We start from the raw sequence: 12,044 nt of genomic DNA, 5'->3' as shown, positions 1-12,044 counted from the left end.
CTGTCTGTTTAGTATTTCTATGGTGTTGATCTTTGTTGTTATCAATGAATGAAATGTGTTCTAATGAAAAACATTAATATTATTGTTTGCATGCGTAAAATCTTCAAATCTTTACAAACTTTATTTTCTCTGATAATCCATTGCAAAAAAAGAAAAATAGAAACGTCCAAACCAAAAACAGAAAACACACCACGTAAACCCAATAAAACATAGAGACTAAACTCATACTGTAAGCGCTGCTCATTTGTTAGACTCCATGCCACTTGTTTCTTCTTCGTCCTCCATCATAAAGAGCATTCCTGCATCGGTTTTACGCTTTTTGGAACAACAACGTGCAGCAGGGATTTCGCTTATTTCCAACAGCAAACGATATGCTCCTTGATCAAAAAACAATCCTGGCCATTCAGGGCTTTCTGGTTTATTGATGTCCTGAGTCGGAGTTATGCAGAAAAGATGCAAACATGCGGGCACCAAATTGTGAAGCAGCTCGACGTAGTAGAGATCACCTCTGAATTGATCAGAGACTATGAACAAACTTTCACGAACTGGTTGACGACTTGATTCATGTGCCCAAAAACAAATGTCATTTGTCATTCTAATACGTCTCGAGGCTTTATCCCCTGACATAAAGATAAATGGAAGTGAGAGAGTATAGGAGGGTTACATAGTAGTAGATATAAAGAAGAAAACGAGTGGAAATGAAATCACCTGCGGAAAAAAAGTAGATTCTGGAGGCCCAAGTCTTGTCACCCAGTAAGGCAGAACCGTTCTTGTCACCATCACCAAGATAGGCCCAGATTGTAGTCTTATTAGTAAACTTCCTTTCCACAAGAGCTGATTCGATAGAGTGGTAGATCTCATCAGGAGTGGAACCAGGAGGGAATGGGCAATACTGAGCATCCCAGAAGACGGCTGTCATAGCCCCTTTGACGGTGGGTCTGATAGGCTCTGGATCCATGCAAAAAAAAAAACGAGTTTTAAATGCTATCTGACAGATGAAATCTAAAACAAATTGGGATGATGGTCTTACCGAGGAAATCTAAGATCTTGTAGGGATCTTCTACTTCTTCTTCTTTTTCTTTTTCTTTTTCAGCCTTCTGAGAGAGGTATTGGCAGTAGTAGTAGTAGGGGCCAAGTCCAACAGAGGTGTCTTCTTCGCCCTTGGAGAGATGATCTTCTTCTTCGCCCTTGGAGAGATGATCTTCTTCTTCGCCCTGGGAGGGATGATCTTCTTCTTCTTCTTTGCTATCACCGAGATGTGCATGAGCAAGCAACGTATCTACACTAAAGCTAAGTTGTTCACCATCAGGCGGATGAATTAGCATAAGGGTGTGACCCCTCGATTTCAAACACTTGAGAACCCTAACTAACTCCGCTTTTGGTTTTGCGATTACTGCGATATTAATTGGAGGTTGAGGTAACGCTATGCGAACCAAAAAAGCAGTCATATCCAGAGAACACACTTTGTTAACAGCAGTCGAAGTCAGGTAAACCTTGGTAGCTATAGAGAAACAACAACTACAAGTTACAGATTGGACATAATCATAATAATGATAATAATTAAAGAAAGTGCTTACCCTCAGGTAAGTAATAGATTCTGGCCTTGCTTAACTCATCCCTTACGTCGCACTCGAGTTGCTCACAGTGCACATCGATACTAATCTCTCCATGATATCCAAATCGTTCAAGAGCTTCTACGATATTGATACGTATAGAACCAAAATCATCCATGCCAACAGGGATTGGATAGTCATCCATGTTCCAGAAGACCATTGTATAATCATTCCCTAAGAGAAAGGACAAGGGGGGGCATAACATAACTACGACGGATCCAAATCTAACAAACAATTTCAATCTAAGATTTAGAGATGGACACAGAGATCTTTACCGGAGAAATACTCGCCTTCGCCCATGGTTCCACGATGAGGATGATCCGAGACTTTCTCGAGAGCCTTTGAATCAGAGAGGGTTTTTTTTTTCTTCTTCTCTCGTGGCTGAGAAAAACATGCATGTTCTTTCGAAATCCTTGCCAAAGTGGGCCCAGAAAAGGGCCTCGTATGATTTATTTGGTTGGTCTACAAGCAGCTTTTGGGAGAAGAAGACTTAACGTCCGTTCGAACCCCACCGCCTGCACTATTTTTTTTAAAAAACATTTTGCGATATGAAAGTGTTTTATGTAGATTAATATTTTATTTGTTCTATTATACAGTTTAGCTATGTCTTTCTAAATCCCAACCCATAAACGAAAGCTTGCAACCCTTGGAGAAGGGCAGTGGTTTTGAGAGAATCAGAGGAAGCTACCATTAGCCAATGCAATACAGCGTTCCAAGCAAATGGAGGAGCCTGATGATTAAACTGAGCACAAATCCGAGACCAGACTTCTGAAGAGTAAGAACATTCAACGAACAAAATGGTCCCTGGATTCATTTTCAGATATTGATATATAGGCTAACATACAATTACGGTTTTGTGTAATATAATCAGTGCCGTGTGAAGGTTTCTAGAGAACTAAAGCAAGTTTTAAAACCAAGACCCTTCAATATAAATTTTTATATGTATTTGATATAGTTTTCAAACAATATAAAAGAATGAAAACAAAAGTATAGTCTAAAATTTTTATACTATTACCAACAACGAAAAAGAAGAAAAGAAATATAATTGTGTTAAAAGGATGATGATACTGAACGAAAACTAAACAATGCACAATATGGTCACCGAATGATTGAAGACAATTCAATGAAAACATATTTAAATTATTTAAGTTTTTTTTTCCTAATCTTTTCCCATAAAATTGTTTTTAAATTCAAAATATTTAACAGATTACTTTTTATTGTTTTGGATTCAAATCTTTTGTTCTATTTGTAATTTCTTTTCGGTTTAAAAATATTGGTTGCTTTTACATAAAATCTTGAAATTCAACCAAAAAAAAACAAAAATGTATTGAATCATTCGAACGTAGGTTACTAACAATGGGTTTTGATACTCAAAATCAAAACCTCTATTATACAACTCATTTAGGCTAAATTGGGGGACTTAAAAACTTTTGTATAATCTGTGAGATAACAAGTTAAGTCCCACATCGGATATTAGACAAAAGAAAGTCTAATATATAAAGAGATATCCAACTCTAATAGTACGAGGCTTTTTGGGAAGGAAACCAAAAGTAAATCCATGCGGGCCTGCCTCATAGGCCCAAAGTGGACAATATCGTACTAATAAGATAAGATAGAGTTGGATACGGGATTTCGCAATCCCAACAATTGGTATCAGAGCACCAGGTTGACGAAGATCTGCAAGAAGACCAAAATACCCTTCAAGTAAGAATAAGGGAGGTTCAGCAGAAACAGTCAAGATGATCATGGAACCTGCGATGACGATCTCAAAGGACCGAGATGTAGTGGGAGAAACATTCTCAAAGGAAGTCATGCGATTACCGGTACAAGGTGGTGCCAAAGATGATTCGCCGAAGGAAACACTCGAGATGGATGTGATCCTTAGCTTGAGGGGGAGAATGTGAGATAACAAGTTAAGTCCCACATTGGATATTAGACAAAGGAAAGTCTAATATATAAAGAGATATCCAACTCTAATAGTACGAGGCCTTTTGGGAAGGAAACCAAAAGTAAATCCATGCGGGCCTGCCTCCTAGGCCCAAAGTGGACAATATCGTACTAATAAGATAAGATAGAGTTGGATACGGGATTTCGCAATCCCAACCTGGCTCTGATCAAATCTAGTCGCCAAGGATCGTATGTATGTGTGTGCAAAGCTCTTAATAAAACAGTACCTTCGTTTTATTTCTTTCTTAACTTATGAGATCAACTTACATTATAGATCTCTTTATATAGGAGCTCTTAACTTGTCCTAATACAATTGAGACTAGGAATCTTATCTTTATCCTAATCTATAAGTTATTCTACTTTCCTTAATGAATAACTTGTATCATAAGCTATCTTTATTGAAGCTTATCCACAACATTCTCCCTTCTAAGCTTCAAAGCATTTTCACTTAGGTCTTGAACTTGTATCTTCTCCCTCATCTCCTTGAACTTGATCTTTGCTAATGCTTTAGTTAAGATGTCCGCTTTCTGCTCTGTTCCGGGTACATGCTCCACGTCAATAAGATCTCTCTCTACACACTCTCTGATAAAGTGAAAACGTTTCTGAATGTGCTTGCTTCGACGATGAAACACTGGGTTCTTGGCTAATGCTATGGCTGATTTATTGTCTACACGGATCAATGTCTTCTCAGTCTTTCTTCCGGTGATCTCGCTCAAAAGATCTTGAAGCCATATGGCTTGCTTTGCAGCTTCTGTTGCCGCCATGAATTCAGCTTCACAAGAGGATAGAGCCACTGTGTCTTGTTTCTGAACACCAAGTTATAGGTGTATCTCCGAAACAGAACAAGTGTCCTGTCGTGCTTCTACCATCGTCTGGATCTGTGTTATGGCTACTGTCGCTGTATCCAATGAGTTTCTGAGATCCACTACACTTAAACACCAGTCCATACCCGTGAGTTCCTTTCAGATACCTCAGTACTTGTTTTAATGCGTCACCATGAGCCTTGAGCGGTGAATGCATATACTTGCTGAGAATTCCAATAGCGAATGCCAAGTCTGGTCTGGAATGCATTAGATATCTCAAGCATCCTATCCTTCTTCTGTATAAGGTTGCATCGATCTCTGGTTCATCTAGTGCCTTGGAAAGTTGTAGACCAAACTCCATCGGTATATGAGTTGAATTGCAATCGTCCATGCCAGCTTCCTTTAGTATCCGTAGTGCATATGCTTCTTGCTTGATTGTGATGCCTTGTGAACTCTGTTTTACTTCCATACCTAGGTAATATGTTAATATACCCAAGTCGGACATCTCAAACTGTTGAGACATTGCCACTTTGAAGTCCTTAATTGCCTTGATAGAGTTCCCGGTAACAAATAGATCATCCACATATATAGCTACAATAAGTAGTCTATCTCCATCTTCCTTTCGATACACTGAACTCTCTTTTGTGCACTTCTTGAACTTCAGCTTCTTTAGAATCTGGTCGAGCTTTGTATTCCAAGCACGCGGAGCTTGCTTTAAACCATATAAAGCCTTTGAGAGTTTGAAAACTTTATGCTCTTCTCCCTTCTTTTCAAACCCTTCAGGCTGTGATACATAGACATCTTCATTTAACTCTCCGTGCAAGAAAGCTGTCTTGACGTCTAGGTGATGGATTTCCCATTTATTTGCTGCAGCCAAACCAATTAGAAACCTTATAGTCTCTAGTCGAGCCACTGGAGCAAAAACTTCATCGAAATCAATTCCATGCTCTTGTACATATCCTTTTGCTACAAGTCGAGCCTTGAATTTGTTGATTGATCCGTCTGCGTTTCTCTTAAGTTTGAAAACCCACTTGAGACCAATGATCTTTACACCGGCTGGCTTGTCTATTAGTTTCCATGTATTATTCTTGTAGATAGAATCGATTTCATCTTCACAGGCGTTTGTCCACCTCTTGTCAGCTTTGGCTTCTTGAAAATTGATAGGTTCATCGTTGATAGAGAGTAGCAACATCTCACATTCTAACTCTGCAAATAGAATGTAATCTTCAAGGTAGCTTGGTTTGTTTGTCTGACGTGTTGAACGTCTTGTTGCTTGAGTTGAGTTCTGATCATTAGTTTCTTCTTCTTGTGTTGGCTCTGGATCATCTTGTTGATCGCTGTCTGCGGCAACTTCTTCTTCTTGATGTGAGCCTAACACAAACGGACCACTCCCTTCATCGAGTATTGATCCCCACGTCATGTGAAAGCCACCAGGACGTTTGTCTTCTTCATCAGCTCCCTTCCAACCCCAAGCTTGTTTCTCGTCAAAGATTACGTCTCGGCTTACTATAATCCTTTTAGTGTTGGGATTATAGAGTCGATAGGCTTTCTAGCCAGGCTCGATGCCAAGATGAACAAGGGTATGTGATCGATCGTCTAACTTCTTTAAGTGAACAGAGTCCACTTTTGCGTGTGCAACGCATCCAAAAACCCTTATGTGGCCTATACTAGGCTTTCTTCCCTTCAAGCTTTCATATGGCGTTTGATTCTTTAAAGCCCTAGTAGGCACACGGTTGATAAGATAAGTTGTGTGACGAACGGATTCACCCCACATGTAGTTTGGAACATTCATTGCTTTTAACATGCTCCTTGTCATCTCCATTAGCGTACGGTTTCTCCTTTCAACCACACCGTTTTGCTGCGGTGTGTAAGGAGCTGTTAGCTGACGCTTGATGCCTTCTTTATTGCAGTAATCCTGAAACTCCTTAGAAGTGAACTCACCTCCTCTGTCTGTACGAAGCGTTAATATTTTCTTATCGACATCCTTCTCCACAAGGTTCTTAAACATCTTAAATCTCTCAAAAGCATCACTCTTCTCTCTTAACAAGATAGACCACATGTACCTTGTGTGATCATCAATTATAACAAAGGTATATCTGTTATGTGATGGCGTTGCAGGAGAAATTGGGCCACAGAGATCTGCGTGTAACAACTCTAGTGCACGAGTCGCTCTGAAAGACGTTGTAGAGGGAAACTATTTTCTTGTTTGCTTGCCAACCAAGCAAGAGTTACAAATTTGCTTTACTTCTGTAATCTCGGGCAATCCTTCTACCATCTGTTGAGCCGACATGTTCCTTATGGTTTTGAAGTTGATGTGTCCGAGTCTGGCGTGCCATCTCCACGGTTCCTCTTTGATCTTTGTGAGTAGACAGATAGGGCTTCCAACCTTGAGAAAGACTTTATAGAGTCTGTTAGAAGCCCTTAGTACTTTTGTCAATAATTTCCCACTTGGATCTCGCACCGTTAGATAGTTATCCTTCATTCTAACGTCGCAGCCTTGTTCCGTTGCTTGACCCAAACTGATTATATTACTTTTCAACTCAGGTATGTAATATATATCAGTCAGTAGCTTTTGTTCCCTTGTTCTTGCTTCAAAGAGGATTGATCCTTTGCCATTTATCTCCACACATGAACCATCTCCAAACTTTACCCTTCCTTTAATGTTTTCATTGAGTTCTGAAAAGAAAGATTTCTCACCAGTCATGTGATTACTTGCGCCATTGTCTAAGTACCACATTCCTTCTTCTCTCTTGCTCGGTTCAAGTGTTTTTGGTAGCACCTTTTCTTCATTAAGGAAAACTATTTCATGTAGATAGAGCGCAACATCTGCATTCTCTGTTTCGGTCTTGTTGAGTTCTTGATTTTCTTCTTTCTTCTCAGGGCAAACTGATTTAAAGTGGCCTTTCTTCTTGCAGTTAAAGCAGGTGATTTGCGAGTAGTCCCTCTTTTCTTTGTTCCACTCACCGGAACTGCTTTTCCCGCGTCCTCTTCCTCTGTTTCCTCGACCACGACCGCGATTTGATCCTCTCCCTTGTCCTCTCGAGTTCTGATCAGACGAGCTCTCTGAACTTGAGAATAGAAGGTTGCTTTGTTGATCATACGATGTTTCATCTTTAATGCGTTCTTCATAAGCTTTAAGTCTCCCAATAATATCTTCAAAAGGAGTTTTATTTAAGTCTAGCAACTGCTCCAAAGATGCAGTCATGTGAATAAATTTCCGAGGTAAGCTATTCAGAAATTTCTTCACGACTTTAGGTTCATCGATGTTTTGACCTAACGAGGCTGCTTTTGATGCAAGCTCAGATATCTTTCCAGAGAAAGTATCAATGGTGTCCGAGTCATTCATTCTTAGACGGTCGAACTCATTCATTAAGGTTTGTAGACGAGCTTCTTTCACGCGTTCGGCACCAAGGTTTCTGGTTTTAATGGCTTCCCAAATAACTTTAGGGGAGTCATCATCTCCTACCTGTAAGATCAAGCTTTCAGGTATTGACTGAAACAGAAGTGCAGTTGCGATATCATTCTTCTCTTCTTCATCTGTACCAGGATCGATTGTCTCCCAAGCCTTATGAACTTTTAGTAGGACTTTCATCCTCTTCGCCCAAACGGTATAGTTGGACGAGTTGAGCATCGGACAGACTACTGCACGCGGAACGTCTTCTCTTCTTCCTAGTGCTTTCATATCTGTCAATGCTTTCGTATCAGCCATTGCACTCACAATAACCTGGAGCTCTGATACCAAATCTAGTCGCCAAGGATCGTATGTATGTGTGTGCAAAGCTCTTAATAAAACAGTACCTTCGTTTTATTTCTTTCTTAACTTATGAGATCAACTTACATTATAGATCTCTTTATATAGGAGCTCTTAACTTGTCCTAATACAATTGAGACTAGGAATCTTATCTTTATCCTAATCTATAAGTTATTCTACTTTCCTTAATGAATAACTTGTATCCTAAGCTATTTTTATTGAAGCTTATCCACAACATAATCGAGGGCGCATGTGGTAAATGCCTTTCTAAATATGGTAGACACGACTCTGAAGATAATGTTGATCTTCATTTCAAGACTAATAACAAAACTAAATGAATACAAATGTTGACTTGTGACCAACAAAATCAAGTAATCCCTTAACATGCCATCCCTCTTAAATCAGTTTGTTGTTTACCTTGCCACCACATTTCTACAGTTTTATGTCATCTTGCTGACATTCATTATTCTATAAATCCTACCGTTCTTTCTGACCAGCATTTTCTAGAAAATTAAATAACGAACTGATTTGCTGTTTGATATCAATTTTTGTTAACGTGTGATTATCAATAAATCATAGTGTATATACTATGAGTTTATTTATTGTACATATTATTCCTTGCATTTGATTGGCTTACTTTTCTTTGTATATATATAGTAGTTGCTTTCTCGTATAAAATGTACTACACAAGTTGCAATGATGACAACAAATCACCTATCAATATGTATATAAATCGAACGTTTTGATGAAGAAGACTTAAACAGTATAATACGCAACTACAAAGTGTGAAGCATATTATTCATGAGTAAACGTGAAGTGGACAGAGGAGAAATATAATTTGAAATTCTTGTTTGGGGGAATAAAGACTCGGGAATAAATGACTTCCAATGCTTTATGTGTATAGCCATCTACACCTTTCAAGTAGTGCTGGGTTTGCGGGTCAACCCGCCCCGACCCGCCCCGCCCCGCTGCGGGTTGAATCATTTTTTTGATTCAAAAAATCGACCCGCATAACTCACAAACAAAAAAATTTCTACCCGCACCCGTTCCGCAAAAACCCGCGGGTAACCCGCTTAACCCGCGGGTAATATTAATTATATTAAAAATAATTATTTTAATTAAAAATAATTATTATATAGTTAAAAAATTATTATTTTTAAAAATTATATTAAAATAATATATTAATAATTAAAATTATATAAATATTTACGAGATTTAATATATTGTTTATAAAAAAAACATTTTTAAAAAAAAAAAAATCTTTTTTTCTTAAATTTGCGGGTTAACGAGTATCCGCGACTCAAATTCGACTGACCCGCACCCGCCCCGCTTAAAATAATCTTGACCCGCACCCGCACCCGCCATTGCAAATTTTCAAATTCTTCGACCCGCACCCGCCCCGCAGCGGGTCAAATGGGGCGGGGCCCGTGGGCATTAATTAAACGTGATTCTTAATACCGTTATTTTTTTTCTTTTTTTTTTGTTTTGAATATAACAATGTGGAAAATGAATTTGTTACGTCGAAGTAGAACTCTTAGCTACTACGAGGTTTCACAAACATAGCTACGGATTGTTCATTTGCAATATGCAAAACTTCAGGCTATGTTATAAGAGAGAAGAGGTGACCATTAATCAAAAGAAATTTTGGTTTAAGAATTCTTGATTTTGGTTGGCGTGGGTTCCTCTAAAGAGGTAACAACAAAAATGTGTAATGTATCTCTAATCTCCATAACTATATTGTTACTTTCATTAGAATGTAGTAATAGTAAGCTTCATCCGCGCCAAAAAGAAAAAGTACAGTAATTATCTTTTGAAACTTTAATTTTTATGGCTGTTAACCAAAAAACTTGGTAGTGCTAACCGAAGAGCAAACGACCCACCTCACCTTGCAACATATTTCAATTTAAAATATAAAATAAGCAAATTTTATAAAAAAAACATTCAAACCAAATATATATTCGACGAGAATATTATACATTTTATAGTGGTATTTTAAATAAAATTGAGCAGAACAGAAATCTTTTTAATATCAATAGTATGTTGGAGAAAAAAGTTATAAAATATACTAGTATCCATATACAAAAAAGTTAAGAAACATTAGTGAAAATCATGCATACAATGTGGAGAGCCTTGGAAAGTCCCACAAGTCTCAGTCTGTATCCCTCCCTCTCGTCCCTTCCTCTCTAAAACCTCCAGCTTCCCCATTTAATTATTTTTCCAATTCCTTCTCCAGTTTTTGTTGAAGATATTTTCATCATCATTCATAACACATGCACGCCCTTATGTTATTTATCTAATAAAACTTAGCAAGACTTCATTGGTAATCAATGGCGGTTCGAAATCAGCATGCTTCAAGATTCTTCTTCGTCAACAGGTAAAATATTCACACATCTGTTGATTTAAACGTATGCATGTTTTGAATATTATGATGTTTCAGTTTCTTAATTATACAACTTTTTTTTTAATTATACAACTTTTATGAGGGATACGTATTTGTACATATATACATCAAAGATTGGTTGAATTGTAAATGTAGAAATATTATTCTAGAATTTAGTCTGCAATTTTTATTTAGCTATATTTAATGTAGATGTAAAAATTAAATGAGAAAGAAAAGAAAAAAAACCATACATCAAAGATTTTTCTACATCTTAGTAAATAATGTTTTAGAAAATAAGTCTTTTACAATTATTTCTTTATTTTTGGTTATTTTCTTTATATGGAAGGCTTGGCTGGTGAGCAAACATTATCTTTAAGAATAAAATAAAACATGATTCCTGATTTATGACTGTAGACAAAAATAAAAGCTAAATACAATTATATAATCTAACCAATCACCCTAAAAAAATATAAAAAATAACGTGTTACAACTAGGAACCTGCAAATCGAATTTTTTTCTTAAGGTTAAATATTTAACTAGGTATACTCATCTTATGTCATACATTATTAACTTAAAAACTAGCATGATACATTGTTATATATTCTCTTAAAAAGTTAAATTGAACATCAAATAGTTTATATTCTTACAAAGTTTATTAACAAAATATACATGATTGATATTGTGTTAAAAATGAAACATTCACATAGTATAAATATATCAAATCATAACAAAAATCACTTAAGTTTTTTGTTTGCGCATGCGTACATAATAATCATCTTATGAATAGCATTATCAATTCGAAAATCAGGAGAGTACATTAGTTTTATGTTTTAAAAAATAAGCATCATATAATTTACATTTGGCATTAAAAATATCAAAATATATATTTTTGTTATTGCGTTATAAAACTGAAACATACACATAGTATAGTTAATGTTTATCTCTGCTAGTGATCTAGCTATAGGAATAAGCTAAGTTTTTTAGTTGGTGTTTTATGCGTCTTTTGAATTTCTAATTTTTAGAAAGTTATAAATGAAAAATATTTGTTCCGGATATCAACATAATATAGAAATTCATTTGAAAAATTATAAATACATTTGATTTTACATTTATGATTAATTATCTAATTTAGTAAATAAATTTAATTATTCATTAAAGGTTTCAATGATTTTAGGTATAAAACTTCAACATTTTTACCGTTTTAACATTTAATTTATAATCAGTTATCTATTTTAATAAATATAATCATTTTTAAAGGTATTAGTGATTTTAGCAATTATGTTGTTAATGTAAGATTTTGCGATATGGAGAGCTCCGTCTATGAAGTTGATCTGACATACACAAGTTCAGTGCCCCAAAATAGATAGTAAAAATATTACCAATAGCCCAACCTTTCAATTCTCCGAGTGTTTTCAAGCCCATAATAAAATATTCCTCTCGACAAGAAATGTGCAAGGTGCTGCTGTGAATACGCTATCAACCATCATTCATGATTAATAAACAAGAAAGTAGATGGTCGAGCTAATTACTAATATAAACTAGTTTATAAG

General features: G+C 36.4%; 2 protein-coding genes across 2 annotated transcripts in view; one reads left to right on the top strand and one right to left on the bottom strand.

The window, feature by feature from the left end:
* LOC103856262 (peroxisomal (S)-2-hydroxy-acid oxidase GLO5) overlaps nucleotides 1-3,797 on the top strand; it is a 382,149-nt gene extending 378,352 nt beyond the window's left edge. The window contains exon 12 of the mRNA XM_033273611.1: nucleotides 3,738-3,797. The gene's annotated coding sequence lies outside the window, so the exon portion shown is untranslated. The remainder of the gene's footprint in view (nucleotides 1-3,737) is intronic.
* Nucleotides 46-1,999, bottom strand: LOC103855620. Its single transcript, XM_009132630.2, has 5 exons — nucleotides 1,889-1,999; nucleotides 1,578-1,787; nucleotides 1,031-1,501; nucleotides 709-948; nucleotides 46-620 (listed from the first exon to the last, which is right to left on the bottom strand). Exons 1-5 carry the CDS (start codon nucleotides 1,911-1,913, stop codon nucleotides 241-243), a joined length of 1,326 nt encoding a protein of 441 aa, XP_009130878.2. The 5' UTR covers nucleotides 1,914-1,999; the 3' UTR covers nucleotides 46-240.
* Nucleotides 3,798-12,044: the final 8,247 nt, after the last annotated feature.

Source organism: Brassica rapa, chromosome A01, assembly GCF_000309985.2.
Source record: "Brassica rapa cultivar Chiifu-401-42 chromosome A01, CAAS_Brap_v3.01, whole genome shotgun sequence".
NCBI lineage: Eukaryota > Viridiplantae > Streptophyta > Magnoliopsida > Brassicales > Brassicaceae > Brassica > Brassica rapa.
This window is presented reverse-complemented; position numbering and strand designations above follow the sequence as displayed.

Coding starts and splice junctions, on each gene's coding strand:
- LOC103855620 (XM_009132630.2), bottom strand. CDS start 1,913: ATGGGCGAAGGCGAGTATTTCTCCG. Junction 1,788..1,888: donor CGAAGGCGAGTATTTCTCCG/GTAAAGATCTCT, acceptor CCTTTCTCTTAG/GGAATGATTATACAATGGTC. Junction 621..708: donor AATCTACTTTTTTTCCGCAG/GTGATTTCATTT, acceptor TCTTTATGTCAG/GGGATAAAGCCTCGAGACGT.